Source organism: Rissa tridactyla, chromosome 2, assembly GCF_028500815.1.
Source record: "Rissa tridactyla isolate bRisTri1 chromosome 2, bRisTri1.patW.cur.20221130, whole genome shotgun sequence".
In the NCBI taxonomy this organism is placed as follows: Eukaryota; Metazoa; Chordata; class Aves; order Charadriiformes; family Laridae; genus Rissa; species Rissa tridactyla.
The window spans coordinates 121,357,732-121,374,049 of record NC_071467.1 but is presented as its reverse complement, the minus strand read 5'-3'; the positions used below and the strand labels follow the sequence as shown (position 1 = coordinate 121,374,049).

At 41.7% G+C, this 16,318-nt stretch overlaps 1 protein-coding gene across 6 annotated transcripts in view; it reads right to left on the bottom strand.

The window, feature by feature from the left end:
* The window catches only part of CAPN7 (calpain 7), a 35,910-nt gene extending 22,041 nt beyond the window's left edge, over positions 1 to 13,869 (bottom strand). The window contains exons 1-8 of one of the 6 annotated variants that reach the window (XR_008464642.1): positions 13,699 to 13,868; positions 8,912 to 9,020; positions 7,148 to 7,305; positions 4,842 to 4,909; positions 3,539 to 3,739; positions 1,931 to 2,017; positions 1,058 to 1,184; positions 126 to 211 (exon numbers count right to left, since the gene is read on the bottom strand). Coding sequence is in view for 5 of the 6 variants with exons in the window: in XM_054189615.1 (XP_054045590.1) it covers positions 126 to 211; positions 1,058 to 1,184; positions 1,931 to 2,017; positions 3,539 to 3,739; positions 4,842 to 4,909; positions 7,148 to 7,305; positions 8,912 to 9,020; positions 13,699 to 13,800 (938 nt within the window). In the remaining variant the exon portion in view is untranslated. Of the gene's footprint in view, positions 1 to 125; positions 212 to 1,057; positions 1,185 to 1,930; positions 2,018 to 3,538; positions 3,740 to 4,841; positions 4,910 to 7,106; positions 7,306 to 7,643; positions 7,731 to 7,920; positions 8,144 to 8,911; positions 9,021 to 13,698 lie in introns of those variants that run through there. The other 5 variants (XM_054189615.1, XM_054189610.1, XM_054189611.1 and 2 more) reach the window with 5 other exon arrangements.
* Positions 13,870 to 16,318: the final 2,449 nt, after the last annotated feature.

Sequence of the window (16,318 nt, the reverse complement as noted above, 5' to 3'; positions counted from 1 at the left end):
CACATGAGCCCCAGAGGGACGAAGGTGAAACAAATGCTAGTTTTTACTGTGTCCAACTGTCATAGAACATATTGCAAAAGCTTGACACCATTAAATCTGAAAAGATCTTAGAAAGCAACACTTACCTTGTGATCAATTTTTTGTTATATCTTCTTTCATATGCTGCACTGATTGCTAGTGATGCCACAAAAGAACAATCTGATACTATTGTCTATAAAGAAAAGAAAAAACAGTGAGGATGTTTACTAATAACGTGGAGGGAAGGGTTTACTAATAACGTGGAGGGAAGGGTTTACTAATAACGTGGAGGGAAGGGTTTACTAATAACGTGGAGGGAAGGGTTTACTAATAACGTGGAGGGAAGGGTTTACTAATAACGTGGAGGGAAGGACAATTGCCAGTTAGTAATTCCCTTCAAGAGGGAAAGGATTTGAACTAAGAGAAGTAAAGTTACTACTAAAAAGGCAGGAAACATATGCTTGCTCAACCTGAGGCCCCTACAGAGCAAACTAGAGTTAGAATTATTAATGACAATCAGAGGCAAGTGCAGATACCTCAGGATTCACTAACACTTACTCCCTCCTCCCCAAAACTCACTGTGTACTGTAAACCATATCCAACAGCATAATCTATTGCCGATTTCAAAATAGCTTAGGCCATACGCAACTTAAAGCTAAGCCTTAGCGGGGCACTCTGCTTCCTGTCAAATAAAAAAAATTAAAAGTCTTGCTCATTATTTTTCCCATGCAGTAAATTAAGTGAACAATTTGCTGCAGAGTACACCTTGCCTTTTTTTCCATACTAACCCTACCACTATTTCTGGAAAACAGGATTTGCAGCTGGAATTCAAATTCCAATTTTTCACTTCCGCTGCTAACACGCCTGTTTATTCTCATGGCTAGAAAGTGCATGGAATCTGAAGTGATACTATTTATTTAATCTCATGAGAGCCAAGGAAAGCACAGTCACATTTGGGGATTCCTTTTTGAACAAGAAGGTCTTATATCCCCCACAATAAATTGCTAGCAGCTCACATTTTTCTTCAGGAACAATTTACCTGCTTTATGCTGAAACTTGATACAGTATAAATCATCGTAGGGTTATTTGTTATGTCATCTGGTCGCACCCACTTGGCAAACATTGCTTTCTGTTTGGGGGATAATGGTAACTTCCCACATTTATCACTAGATTTAAGAGAGAAAATAGCAGTAATAAATCAATAGCAGCTTAGGAAAGTTTTTCATGGTATGTCCAGTCTTATATATTTATATATAATTTATCTTATATCTGGGACATACAGATGGTGCAGAATATGTGCAGAACAATTACACTGCTTTGTATACAGAGCTGTAAAACAACTTCAAAGAACACTACTGATAAGTTTGTGATTTTTAGGGAAAAAAGCAAAAATACAAAAAACATGAAATAAAATCCATGAGCTTCCTTCATAGGGGACTGAACAGGAGAAGGGAATTTCAAAAAGCCACATACACCAGCAGAAACTCAAATTCTTCACTTTATTTCAATACGATGAACTGATAATAAAAAGTTTCTTTAGTTCTGAAAATATTGAGGCTTGTCTGATTGACAAGCCTTAAGTGGGGAAAAAAACTCACCAACCAACAAACCACAAAAAAACAACCAACCCCAAGCGTCTTTGTCTATTATGGCTATGTAATCTTAACATATTGTTATTGCTCATGAATGAAGGTTTAGCAGTTACATGTCACTCTTCCTTGGAATAGTCCTTTAATAATTTTAAGATCAGATTGGAAGAAGAAAATGGTAGTATTTAAATATCTTCTGAATTATGCTTAAAAGGATGTTTAAACAATTTTACACTCTGAAAACAATCCCACAGAAATACTAAGTATGGGAAAGCTTTGGAAATAAAAACAAAAGTAAATTTCAGTAATTGAATAACACTTACGAAAATGGCATAGGGAAGGCAAAACGTTCCCTGAGATCAACACTCATGAAAGGTACATATTCAATGCCATTAATTTTTGAAGTCTTCCTGTAAGTCACAAGGAAAAAAAATATATATAGTTACAAACCTATCTATCGTCTTTCAAAGACTAAGTTCCAGAAAATTAGATTTTAAAAACTAACAAGTCAGTGCTTCTGAAAACAGGAGTTTTCCTCAAGATGACTTCCTCTTGAAAATTAAACAATTGCTGTATTTATTCGTGTTTGAAACGTGCAGTACTTGATGGCTCAGTCACTAATCCTGCAAGTACATACTTGGGGACAAGTCACCATGCCAGGCTAGAAACGATTAGCAGCCACAAACCTCCTCATAGTTCTAGAAGTCACATTTAAAGCTACATTTGTCTAAACAGAATTTCTCAAGTCACTTAAGCCTGTCATTAAAGAGAGTCTTAGGATAAGCTGACAGCAATTAACAATTAGGAACACTTAGACTTCATCTAATTGGGACAGTATTTTGGAACACTGTCAAACAATAATAACAAAAATACTGCACATGTTTATTAGTACATTTTTAAATAAAGCATACAGAACACTTTAAAAAATGAGAATCATATTTAAATGTGAGTGTAATTTAAGTTTCAAACAAGGAATTAACTGAAAAAGGTATGTGAAATATTTTTAAATCAAATGATTATTAAAGATGTAAAACAACTTGAAGTTGTCTAGCAAGACTAGAAACAACAACAGCAAAAACCACCCCACCCAAAACCATCCAAACCATCCACAAAACCAGAAAAATTCACTGCACAGGCACTGAAAGAGAATCAAAAGCGACATTTTAATAAGCCAATTCTTAATGCTCTGCAACTTTTCCAACACACGTATATTTCTATCTTCATGATCATATCCTCAGTCCATTCAAGTCTCCTAAAGTCAACAAGCAGTCTAAATGTTTTATGATCAAATCTTGGACAGTGTTGAGCATCCCCTCTGTCACAGTCTTTATTATTGCATGGGGAGGAGGAGGAAGGTTGAAACACCTATCAGACAATGCTTTTTTTTTTTTTTTTAAGATATATTTGATAATCTTCAAAATTTACAAATTAGCCTAAATGGATTATTTGTAGCTTATTCCACCTATAATAAAAACCAAAGCAAAAGGAACTGGATGTAATAGAAGTCATAGTCCTACAAAATATTATGCTTCCTCAATTTCCAGTGAAGTAGTAGTTATATAATCTATAAAAACATCTTTGTACCTTAGCTTCTCAGAGCCAGATCTTTCATGAACTCAGTCAGGTGGGTTATGTATGACATACAAAAATAACATTATGAAAAATAATCCTGGCAGTCAGTTACAAGAAACTCTCTTCTCAATACAAACTAGAAAGTATGCTCTGTGAATAAAAGCCATTAATTACATTACCATAGAGAATACAAGAATTTATTAATGTGTAGGTAACACCAGCAATGGGGTTTGTAAGAAGTGGTTTTCCAACCTCTGAAACAGCTGAAGGATGAGATGTATAAACAATCTACTGTGTAAGATGCACAAAGGATCTGAGCACAAATGATAACATTTTAGAAAAACTTGTCTTCAACTTACCTGAGTACTTCAATCTCCTCTGCAGTGTATCTCTGGCCTTGAGATTCACTAGCTTGTACTGCTCTGATCGTCTGTGGTTTATCATTTAAAGAAAAATCAGGTCCCAATGGAAAGAATGTTCTGACTGGCTGATTTGGTTTAGCTGCAGTTGACTTCTCCTTCTGAGATGACTTTGACAGAGATTCCTTCAGTGCCTCTGCTCTAAAGCAAATAAAAATGTATTTTGTTTACAACAAAGACAAAGATATAGTTATGGTTCAATTATTGACTTGCTTGGTTCATGTTCCCATATATGTTAAATGGAATGAACAAATGCCCAAGTTGACCAACACCACTTTTCCTAAGAAAAATCAATTTCTGATGCCAGTACTCATTTATTTTCCTAGAATCAATCAGAATACAGCATTTCCAATTCATATATAAGCTACTTTTGTCAGAACTCATTAGATTTTTGTTGCCTCTAAATTATGCCAACAGGAGAACTTGTGTGAGTGTTTATTATCTGGAACTTCAGAACAAATCCACTGAAATACAGAGAAAACTGATTTGCATCCTCTCATACCTTCAGAATTTATTTTGTCTAGCAGCTACAATAGCAGTAAAAACTCACTAGCATTCTCACAACCCTGCATTTCAACTGCTTGAAGACTGTGTATTCAGGACCATATTTTGTTGTTGTTGCATTAAGCTGCTGAATAGGCACACATATGCAAAATACAGGGTTTTTTCTGAACACAGACTGAGAAGTGCTGAAAACCAGCTTATACTGAAACTTAGCCCAACATAGTCAGTTATACACCATCATACAGCTGGTTTGAAGTCACGTTGAACTTACACTTGTATAACTTGTTTCAGATATAGACTCCATTTTATTAGATCTACCCATACAATTAGATTGCTACTGTCAAGATAAGCATTTCCCAGCTTCCAACTGTCTTCCTTACAAAGGAATGCTGACACCCTGACTTAAGTGCTGGCTCAAATTCAGCACTTTTATAGAGGCCAAAAATTGTAGTATAGTACTCTGGTTTATATCTCTGAAGTAGTGCATTGGTACTGATGAATGCGTAGTCCTTTCCTAATTCTGCACGTCCCAAGATTCCCATAGGGTTGGGCACAACAGCTACTATATTCAGCGGTACAGCAGCTGGCAGTTATCCGCCAGGAGAACTCGACAGGAGCTAGGTCTACCCAAAATCCATACTCTTTGCAGTTCAGAACAGACACGCTAGACTGAGAATCCAACTCAGAGAGTGCGCTTATCCCTGACAGCAAGTATTTTACAAACATTGTCAATACTCACCTATCCAGTGCTTGCCGAGCCAGCTGTTTCAGTTTTGACTGGGAGCCTGCTTCTGAAGTTTCATTAGCCTTAAGTGCAAAATAAAAGAAAAAGCTACACATCCAAAAACCCCACAGGTTTTATAGGCTCAATTTGTCAAATTCCACACTTATAGATTACAACAAACAGTAACTAGCTATTTTTTTTTTACAGTTCTCTTTCAAAATGACCAAATGCGTTCTTTAAAATCTCTGCATAAAAAGCATACTAATCGAGGAAATAGAGTTTTGCTGTTCTAGTGAATGTTCATGGAACAAAAGTAATATTTCAAATTCTTCAGTGAGGACAACACTGTATACACAAAAAAATCTACCAGAAGAATTAACCATATTAAAACACTATGGGCAGAAAGAAGACAAAACCAAATCTTAGGTATACTACTGAGCTTAGATATGTTCTAATTCTTTTTCCCCAATGAGTCAAAAACAGTCATGATCACTTAGGAAAAAAATAAACTCGAATGTTTACTTTCATGAAATACAAACAAACAAGATTGCTTGCAAGTTAAAAATCTTGTTCTTGCACATCTAAGGCATAAAATAATCTGTGACAGGGCACCAAAACAGATTATCAAGAGTGCTAACTTCTCTTCCCAGTTGGGACGTCAGCAATGAAGTTTACTCATACAACCAGTTTATGGTTTTGTTTTCCTTACAGAAGAAGCATGACTACTGCAGCTAAGCAATCTGCAAGAGGCACAACATGAGGTGTGGCTTCTCCTGAGACACCCACAAGCAGGTTTCAGGTTCTAGCATGGTACCTTGACCAATTCTCCCAGGTCTGCTAGGCCAACTGAGGAAACAAAAGGCAAGCTACTTTCACCCCAAGAAACAAAACTAGAAACACCCTCTAGAAGCAACTATTTTAATTTGCAAATAAATTACACTCTGGAGTTTCTGGTTGGAAAAGACTTTGAAAGATGTGTGAAGGTAAGCAGTGGAGATGGAACACCAGTACACTCATCTAGGAGTCTGCCATAGAAGAGGGGGAAGGGCTGCTCTCCGAGTACTTCAAGGGTAAGGAAGAAATAAATCTCTCCACCTGAATATACTGAGGAGAAAGACAGAAGCAAAGCTTCGAGATAGAAGTGTTCCTTCAGTCTTCTTTCATCCTGGGAAGAAGGTACTTTTTGATCACCCTGAGGGATAAAGCCTACAGTCATCTTAAAATAATATGCTAGTCAAGATTAAAAGAAACTTCAGTAGTATCTGTACCTAATGAAATACCTGATAAAAGCAGTTGATATGAGATAATGTCAGACTAATTTCAATATAAGTAATATTTGCATGCACTGACACAGAGGGAGGAACACAGCAGAGGAAAAACAGTATGCTGCTGCAGTAAATTTTATGTAATAGACAGACTGGAAACATTCTGTTCTAACAGCTCAAGTGGAAAAACTAGAGCAGTTCTAACTCTTCCTCTGGTTACACTGTATCACCAGGGTTTGTTAGCCTACATAAAATCAGTTTACAGAATTCAGAGAAAAGAAGATTTTACTCTAGCATGTAGCAAAAGTAACATTCCCCTCCCAACAACCCACATACATTTACGTTTAAAAAAAAAAAAAAAAAGGAAAAAGAAAGGAAAAAGAAAAACAGACTTGGTGGAGTTACATTATGATGGTGAGCTCTTCCTGTAATGAGTTAGTTAAGGCAACTGGACTTAAGGGAAAAAAGCAGTACCTGTAATTATATTCTCCATCATTTACGTAATGGCCAATTCATCCTTACCATTAATTTCAGTGTGAACTGAATTCACTCCTAACAGCTTTAATGTTGGGCACTGAGTAATCAAGTAATATTTTTACTAGTTTTGGCATCAGTAGACCGTTATGTTTTCAGAAAGTGTTGCACACCAAAATTTCCCTTAAATTACTTCCATTAATGTAGTCAAAGTAATACAGCTGACACATTAGCAGTCATCTTCAGTTTTAGCTGTTTTTAATTTCTGTTTCAGTGTTGCATTTGCTCCAGGGAAAAAATTAACATGAAAAAAGTTCCAGAATATTTCTAGTTTTTAGTATAATCCAGTTCAGGAAAAACACATAAATCCCAAGTCCCAAAAAATTCACAGTGTTGAATAGCAACATAACATACAGACTGGAAAACCCACTAAAAATGCAGTGGAAAAAAAATTAAAAAGTAGTGTTTAGAAATACAGGTACTCCATTTTTAAGCCAGCCTTTAAGGGTCGGTCATTTGTGTAAGTGGAAGTATTTCTTACCATCACATAATTCCACCAAGTTAACCTGTAGCTTAACATACTGTTTTCAAACAGAGTTCCACTGCTTCTGTGTACAACTCTATAGCTTCTTCTGCGTTGCCTTTATCATCTTCATCAAAAGCCTGTGTAACTAGGAAGCGAGCACGCTCCAAGTCCAACTGTTGTTTTGACTTCAGAGGGTCTGTGTTCTGTGACTGAACTAAATGAAAAAGAAAGTATTAGCTTTCTACAGCATCAGACACGTAAAAACACTAGCAGTTCTAATCAGATGGGTAATATCTATTTCTTAGCCGGAAACCAAGTTGTTCTAGACTTTGCTAAAAACATCTTTGCAAGGACAAGAAAACAGCACCACAAACACCCCCAAATCAGAGATACAGTCTCAGGATATTTCACATGTCAATTAATGTAAATAAAATCTCTTTAATACTACACTATGGACAAGGATGTTTAATTATGTAAAATATTGCATCACTTGTGAAAACACATCACCTATGGTAACACACAAGTTCCTTAGGTGTCTATCTCATTTAATACCTTTATTAATGACCTGAAGGAGAAGATGGTGTGCACCTTCATCAAGGCTGCAGATCCCACCAAACTGATTCACTCAAGGACAAGCTGCTATTCAAAGGGACACAGACAAACTAAAGTAAGGGACTGACAGGAACCTCAGGAAATTCAACCAGGACAAATGCTACATCCTGTGTCAGGGACTGACTAACACCTTGCAGGGTACAGCTGTGCAGAAAAGCGCCTAGGGTTCTGGGAGACAGCCGGGCAAGCCCAAGCCAGCGATGAAGGCTAACAGCACCTTGGGCTATGTCAGCAGGAGAATGGCCAGGAGAAGGGGGAAGCAATCACAGCCCTCTACTTGTCACTCAGTAAACTGTATCTGGAATATCACATCCACGTGTCAGAGATGATGGCTGGAGCTGGAGGACTTGGCCTTCTGAGAAGAAGCTGAGGGAGCACGGCTTGTCCAGCCAGCAGGAGAGACAGCTTTTGAGAGGACCTAAATGGATTCAGGCTCTTCACTGAGGTGCAAAGAAAGGGAATGAGTGCCAGTGGCTATGAATTCGAACAGAGGAAAATCCAAACATACATATATATAAATAAACCACTAGAAAGACAATTGCACCCAGGAACAGGGGCCCAGGGGCACTGGGGAATTTCTGTCCTTAAGCGTTTTCAGGACCAGGGTAGACATTGATTCTTGGACCAGGTGGCTCAGGTCCAAGAATCAATGCCTGCTCTGGTTTGAGCAGGAAATTGATCTATAGACCTCCCAAGGTCCCTTTTTGGCCAAGCGATTCTATGATTCTAATAATTGCAGGTGTGCAAAAATTTGAGATTTTGGTCTAAGCACAAACACTGAAACTGGATCAAACAAGGAAACCCTTTTGAGAGTATAGAGCTCTTTTGTCCTCTCCAAGTTAGTAATTCTAGATAAATAACAGAACCTACTTGCTTCAAATCCATCATGCAGCTGAGGCTTAGATGCAAGTTTTGATTTGTTCCTGATCAATTTTTGTTGCTAGATTTAGTTACTTTCTCAGGTTTGCTCTGCAATGAATATTTATACCCACACCCAAATCCTCAGGAAGTAAATCTCTGCTTCATTTCTGATACATCAGAATTCAAAGCACTGATGTGCTCATTGTATTTGTGGTCCTTCACAAAGGACAAGAAAATTGCAATAATGAAAACCAGAGCAAACATTATTGATACATATTTCACAGTACTGAAAGGCTTTCCACTCAATTAATTTAAGCAGAGGTTTAATTAGAAAGCTCCTTACCCACCTGCTGAATGGAGAGCTTGAACTCTCTCCAAGTACTCATTTATTTTTTCTTGAATATTTTCCAAGTTGGACCCTGCCATCCCAGCATAAATCAAAGCTTGTGCAGCTTCCTGCAGGGAGAAAAATTTGAGGCAAAGTTAATGTTTGCTGCCTAGAAAATTACTTTCCATAAACAGAGGGCCTATAGTAGCCATGAGTTGCATGAAAACAAGCTTCTGCATCTGACAAAAGGCTCAGTGGCTGCAGGGCAATTCTACTGGAAAGAACAAGTTTCAAGTTATAAATGAGATCGTGTTCAATTTCTCACACATGGGACAACCTGTAAGACTACAAAAACCCTTTTGAGGTTCTATAAGGCAGGATCTTAGGCCTGTCTGTATAGCAATACATAGAATTAGGAGATGTTAAGTAAAATTTTTCAAGCATGCACTGAAATCAGTTAAGTAAAGCTCACAAGCCACAAACTGCCTTTTATTTTCAAAGCTGCAGATTTAAGGTTAGGCAAATAAAAGAGCTACTCACAAGTTATTTGCATTTAATCTGATAACAAAGTAAACAAATATAAAAAGCTTTTCAAAGTCAATGCATAGAATTTTGTTTTAGAACGTCTTTTATTTTAGTACTACTCACATCAAGCTATCAAATCTGAAAAGTCTACAAATTTAAAGTTTTCTAGTTGCTCAAATTTGTTTTTTAAATGTTTGTATGTACACAAAACACTGGATATTGATGAAAGTATACTTCCAGGAGGGAACACGTACGTTATCTGCATTAAGGCTTTTTCCATACTCCACAAATCTATTATGAAAAAACACCTTCAGTTGCATAAGATGGCTATCCATTCACTAAATTTATGAAAAACATGTAAGGTTTGGCAGGGTTGTAATAAACAGTTAGAGCTGACACAGTCTGAGAAGCATATGGAGAATTGAAATTTGTCACTCACAAAAATGAGGATAAAAACCACGTTTTGTCCTCATTATTGGCATGGAAAAACCTCCACGCTTTTGTGGCAGTGCTCATCTTCCCAGCAGCAGAAGAGAGGAGGCAGTCATGTAGCAGGCTGAGTATGTAGGAAGCAGAACAGTAACTAGGGAGCTGCTCCACAAAGAAGGTGCTCAGCAAGGCTGCTCTGCATCGGGCAAGCACAGAGCCACGGCCAGAGGGTCTCTTGTGTGCTTTATGGCCATGATTTCTGTCAAGCATAGCAGTTTTCTTCCATACACATCTGCTTAGCTTGCCCAAGCTTAAAACTGATCCTGATACAGCCTGTTCATGTTATCAGGATAAATTTTCACTGACAAGCATCACAGAACCGAGTACCGCATACTCCCTGTCAACATCCATCACCATATTACATCACATAAAATGTCTAGAGCAGCAGAAAGGTAAACAGGAGTACTGTTACATTTATATCTAGCAATTAACTACCCTTAAGGTCTAGTGTACAACTTTTTTTTTTTTTTGCGGGGGAAAAAAGTGCACTACAGATATCTGCTCAAAGGATGTATTTATTTTTCTGTGACATACCATAAGTATAGAGTGACAAAACAGGTGCTGTATCATAATGGTAAATTGTCTACACATGATGCAAAGAACAAATGTGGATTTTCAAACGAGTGCTGCAAAACCAATGCTTAATTGATGTTGCTTCTGTGATTTCAAGCACAACTGTTTTGCCTGGTTTTAAGATGTAATGAAAACAGCATTTTATAAATTAAGCCTCTGAAGCACTGAAGCAGTTGACCAGCTGGCTGCAGAGCCAGCATACCAACTGCTTCCAGTGACAAGATGGATATGCAATTCAGATTTAGTATTTATGAACTCTTCAATGCCACTACTGTTCTTTGGCATGAGCAGTGTGCCACAATCACACTAAGCTAACTACCGATCCGCAGTTTGCGAATTGCTAACTGCTGGTCAACAGCCAAACTTAGCGACAAGACTTCAGCAGTTTTGCTGAAGTTATCAGGTGCCCAAATAATGTGCTTCTGACATTTCTGCAGAGCCCCATTAGCAAGTTAGCCGAAGCGGGTTCACACGCAGCCCTCCTCTAGGGGTCTATCAAAGTTACACAATAGCAGGAGCTGACACCACTTACTAGCCATAGGAACTCCATTCGGACAGGTCTGTCTGAAGCATTTCCCATGCTTCACCCTTAAGGTTAAGCTCTTGCAGAATCCAGTTCAGTACCCAAGCTCTCCCACATGCTTAGTAATTGCACCAGTGGACTCTGAACTGCTTAGAAGCAGCTGAAAAGAATGTTGGTGACAGGCCAGAGCTTATTTGCCCTGTCTGAAAAAATGCACAAAGTACCCACAAAACGTTATTTTGTAACTACTCTTGTTTAATCTAACATTGACAGTGATTCTTCAGGCAACACTGGGAAAGCCAAACCTATCTAGGCTAAATCATACATGAAGAATTCCGCTTCAACAATATCCACTGGGCTTGCTCTCACTCCTGATCACAATAGGTTTGAACACCAACACCTTCCGCATGACCTGACACAGGAGTCAATACCTAATCTTAGGGCTGCCAAGAGTCACCTGTACGAATACCAAAAATCTTAGCTGCAGTTGCGATTCAAAGCTTTCCTATTACATGGCAGTGTCCATAATCGTGCTGCTCTGTGGCACAGCTTTTGCATACAGAATCACAGAATCGTAGGGTTGGAAGGGACCTCTGGAGATCATCTAGTCCAACCCCCCTGCCAGAGCAGGGTCATCTTAGAGCAGGTTGCACAGGAACGCGTTCAGGTGGGTTTTGAATGTCTCCAGAGACGGAGACTCCACCACCTCTCTGGGCAGCCTGTGCCAGGGCTCTGCCGCCCTCAAAGTAAAGAAGTTCCTCCTCATGTTTAGATGGAGCTTCCTATGCTCAAGTTTGTGCCCATTACCTCTTGTCCTGTTGCCAGGCACCACTGAAAAGAGCCTGGCCCCATCCTCCTGACACCCACCCTTTAAGTATTTTTAAGTGTTGATAAGGTCGTCGTCCCCAGTCTTCTTTTTTCCAGACTGAAGAGACCCAAATCCCTCAGCCTTTCTTCATAAGAGAGGTGTTCCAATCCCCTAATCATCTTGGTAGCCCTTTGCTGTACCCTCTCCAGGAGTTCCCTGTCCTGAAAACATTGTCTAGATGACACTCTTTGTCACGTGTAGCTTGAAGTACACCAAGACTGCCAGGGATGCATTTTTGCACTTAGCAAGAATATCACCCGTATGCAGCAAGTGAAAAAGACTTTCCACATACTGTACAAAAGCATAAAAGAGTGATTATTTGCACAAAAAGATGGTTTTCTTCTGAAGAGCATTTGATAATTTCTAACAGATACACCAAGAAATGTACTGTAATAAGTAGTACTGCACATAGCTATCAGACCATGCACACACACACTGCTTGGTAAGCCCAGTGTGGTATTACTATGGGTAACTATAACTTTTACATATACCAACACACTTTACACATATAAACGTAGCTCACCCTACATTAACAACCAGGTTAAAAGAAAGATACTCCTCTTCCTATCCTTTCACACTTACATGCATAGGCCACCGTGATAATAACACTATGCTTTTTATACCTTTCAAAGACACATAGTACTCATGAAATAAAAGGCCAACTACAGAGCTCTTAGCAAGTTAATGGAAAGAATTACTTTGGCAGGATAATGGAATATGTGCAATGATTACTGCAACAAGGATAAACATAGTCTTCAAAGAAATCCCTTCTCGCACATGAGAATTAAAGCCAGTGAGATATGGAACTTTAATGTAACTTTGAAAAACATAAATCCAACAAAAAGAGACAATTTACACGGTGGAAAAACGCATAATGGTTGCACAGAAGCAACTAAATACCAGCAGTAAGTCTATAGATCTTGAGCAAGATGCTGAATCAACCTCATCATACCCTTGGTTACACCAACCTGATGATGTATTGAAATAATAACATCAGATCCCTAATAGAAAGAATATTCACACGTGGTTAAAAACATGTCACGGGAAGCTTGAGATCTGAAGCTAGCTTACACCGAGCATCTTGTATTTCACCATGTACTTCTCTACTTGTTTGATGACTGGTTATACAACAGAGTTGTTTCCAGCTGCACACTCAAGACCTGCAATATGCCCACTTGCCGTCCTCCGAAATGCCCAGCGCTTGCATCTCCAACGTAAAATTGAACAGTTTTTCAGGCCTGGCGAGGGTAGGGGAGAGGCCAGGAACGACAGCAGAGAACCAGCGGGGCAGAGACGTTTTTAGCGAGACGAATCTTCCCGAGAAGCACCGAGGGTGCCGCGTCCCCAGCGGCTGGAAGAAGCGCCCGTACCCACTTTGCAGGTGCCGTGGCTGCAGTGCGACCCCCACGCCCGCCAGCGAACAGCGGCGCACGGGCACTACTTGTTCCCACCTAAAAATAAAACGCGTTTCGCAACCTGCCCCAAAGGAGGCTGCCTCTCCGGAGACCGATAAACTTTCGACACGCACCCCCGGCCTTCCACCTTCTTCTCGGCTGGAACCGCCACGTCTTCCCCGCAGGCCAAGCGGCGCTGCCGTCTGCGGGACGTGCCCGCCAAGGGAGGGGAGGGCAGCGGCGGAGGCGGCGACAGCCCAGCGCACCTCACCCCGCCGGCACGGCTAAGCAGGGCCCCGGCGGGCCACCCCTCCCTCCCCCGGCCCTCTGGGGGCTGAGGGGAGGAGCGCAAACCGACCGGTAGCTTAAGGGCCTCAGAGCGGCGATGGGGAAGGGGAGACCGGCTCCCTGAGGCGAACCGGCCACCCCCGTACCTTGTAATAGAAGACAGCTTCCTGGTAGCGCCCGCTCTGGTCCCGCTGCACCGCCAGCTGCGCGAACTTCACCGCGTCCAGCTCCAGCGTGGTGGCATCCATAGCCGGTCCCCTGCCGGTGCCGCCGCCCACCGACAGCAGCGCCCCTCCAAGCCAAACCCACCCCACCGCCACCGGCTCCGCGCCCGCCCGCTTCCCCACCGCCTTCCTGACCCCGCCGCCGGCCCCGCCCCCATCCCAGCCGCCTTCCCCCCTGGCCACGCCCGCCCGCCGCCGGCCGCGCCCCGCCGGGGGCCGCAGTGCGCACGCGCCCGGCGCGTTGGGTTGTTGTTTTGGTGTTTGTTGGGGTTTTTTTTTGGTGTTTTTTTTTTTTTTTTTTTTTTTTTTTTTTTTGCCGGGTGGCTTCAGGGCGGGCGGGCGTGAGGGTTGCGCTGTGCGTGCTCGGGCGCGCGTGGGAGGGTGGGGCTCTCGGGTTTGGTGGGCGGGCGCGCGCCGCGCGGGGTGGTGAGAGGAGAGGGCGAGCAGTGAGGGGAGAGGGGCTAGCGCAGGGAGGGTAGAGTGAGAGGAGAGGGTAGTGAGGGGAGGGGGTAGCGGACGGAGAGGGCAGTGATGGGAGAGGGCAGTGATGGGAGAGGGCAGTGATGGGAGAGGGTAGCGGGGAGGGGGGTAGTGGGGGGAGAGGGTAGCAGATGGAGGGGGCAGCAGATGGAGGGGGCAGCGATGGGAGGGGGCAGCGACGGGGGGTAGCGGAGGGAGGGAGCAGTGAGGGGCGGGGGGAGTGAGGAAGGGGGAGCAGTGGGGGGGGCTGCAGTGAGGGGAGGGGGCAGCAATGGCGTGCACCTGCCTGTGGCGGCTGAGGGGGGAGCGCGCGCAGCGCCGTGAGACGTACCACCCCCCCCCCCCCCCCCGGCCCCCCTCCCCTCAGCCCGGCTTTCCCGCCCTGGTAAGCCCCTGGCGAGGTGAGCTGGGCGGTGGGGCCGATAGGAGAAAGCCTATCGAGAAAGGTGTTCCTGCTGGGTTTTAAAACAGTGTTGTTTTGTGGGCTTTGTTTTGGTGTTGGGTGTTTTTTTTTTTTTCTTTCCTCATTTCTTAATGGAGGTGCTTGAAAGACTTAGTAGCTCCTTTGAAGCCCTAAGCTGTAGAGGTGGGTGTTTGAGGCCTTGTTCATAGTTAATGTTTTTGCTCTTGAGGGTTTAATGCTCTGATCTTCAGGGTAGTGTTTCTAGCCTTAAAAGAGAGCACTCTCAGTCATACAAGTGTAGAGTAGAAAGCAAATAAGAAAAAGTGTGTTGTACTGCCCCCTCTTTTAAAGGAAAAAAAATGCTCCTGGTGTGCTTCAGTTTGGCAGTTTTGTAACATAGATCTATCTAGGATGTTTGGTTTTGTTTATTTCTTCTCAGGAGTGTTTTAGGGGAAAGCTGCCCTCACTGGGAGGTGGCTGCCAGTGCTTTATTTCTTGTTTGCATTATAGCACTTGCTTTCCCTTCTCCCCAGCTTGCGTTGCAGGATGAATTCCTGAGGCTGGGCTGCTCTGAGAGCCCTGGGCTGGGAAGCCTCCTTGTCAGTATCCCTTCTGGAAGCAGTGTCTTAGGGCTGTGCCCTAGAAGGGTTGGGTCTGGGAGTTCATTAATTGCACTTTAGTGTGAAAACCAGGTCAGCTGTAAGTTCATGCTTTTACAGTTTCTACTTAATATAGGACAAGGTCTTTGAGGGGTGAGGCCTCTCCACAAGGAGGCGTGTGGTGAAGACATGGGGTGGTGGGAATAAGTTGCACTGGGAGAGATTTCATCTTCACATAAGAAATAATTTTTTTTATAGTAAGAACAGCCATTCATTGGTACTACCTGCCCAGGGGATGTGGTAGAGTCCCCATTACTGGAGGCTTTCAAGATGGTATTGGACAGGGTGCTAGATAATCTCATCTATGCTCTTTCCCATGGAAGGTTGGACCAGGTGATCTTTCAAGGTCCCTTCTAACCTGGGCAATTCTGTGATTCTATGGGCCTGAAAACACAGCTTATTGCAAGGAAATGTTTTTATGAAATGTAAAAAATACTGCCTGGCAACTTAGTGTGAAGCTCTCCCTTATGAGTGTGTGACTTTTCAGTCTCTTTTCTGATGATAGATTTAGTAAGAGGTGCAGCTAAATGCAGGAATACTAGGTACTGAAATACTAAAATCTATTATGCTTCCCCTCTGATTTTGTTATATACAGAGTTAGCGTTCCCATTCTGTCTTCTTCTCTTCCTTACCCCTTTTGTGCTTTACAGACTGCATTGGTAGAAAATGCAGTAATACTCTATGTAAAAGATGACTTGGTTTTTGTGATCTGCTATATAGGGGGAGGTTCTTGTAATCTTCATAGCTTTGCTTTTGTTGTGCTCCTGATAACGTTTGTGGGGTGTCTTTTTTTTTTTGGACCATAGGAAAGATACAGATTAGACTGACAGATTTTTCTGAATGAAGACATATTGGTTCAATGTTTACTTAATGATACCATAAAAACAAACAAGGAATTTCAGTCAAGGTCTGCTTCAATTTGATGTTCAGACATAGTGGCATAACTTGCATAGCCTAAAATTAATTTGTGTATCATGGCTTCAGACTAAACCATTTACAG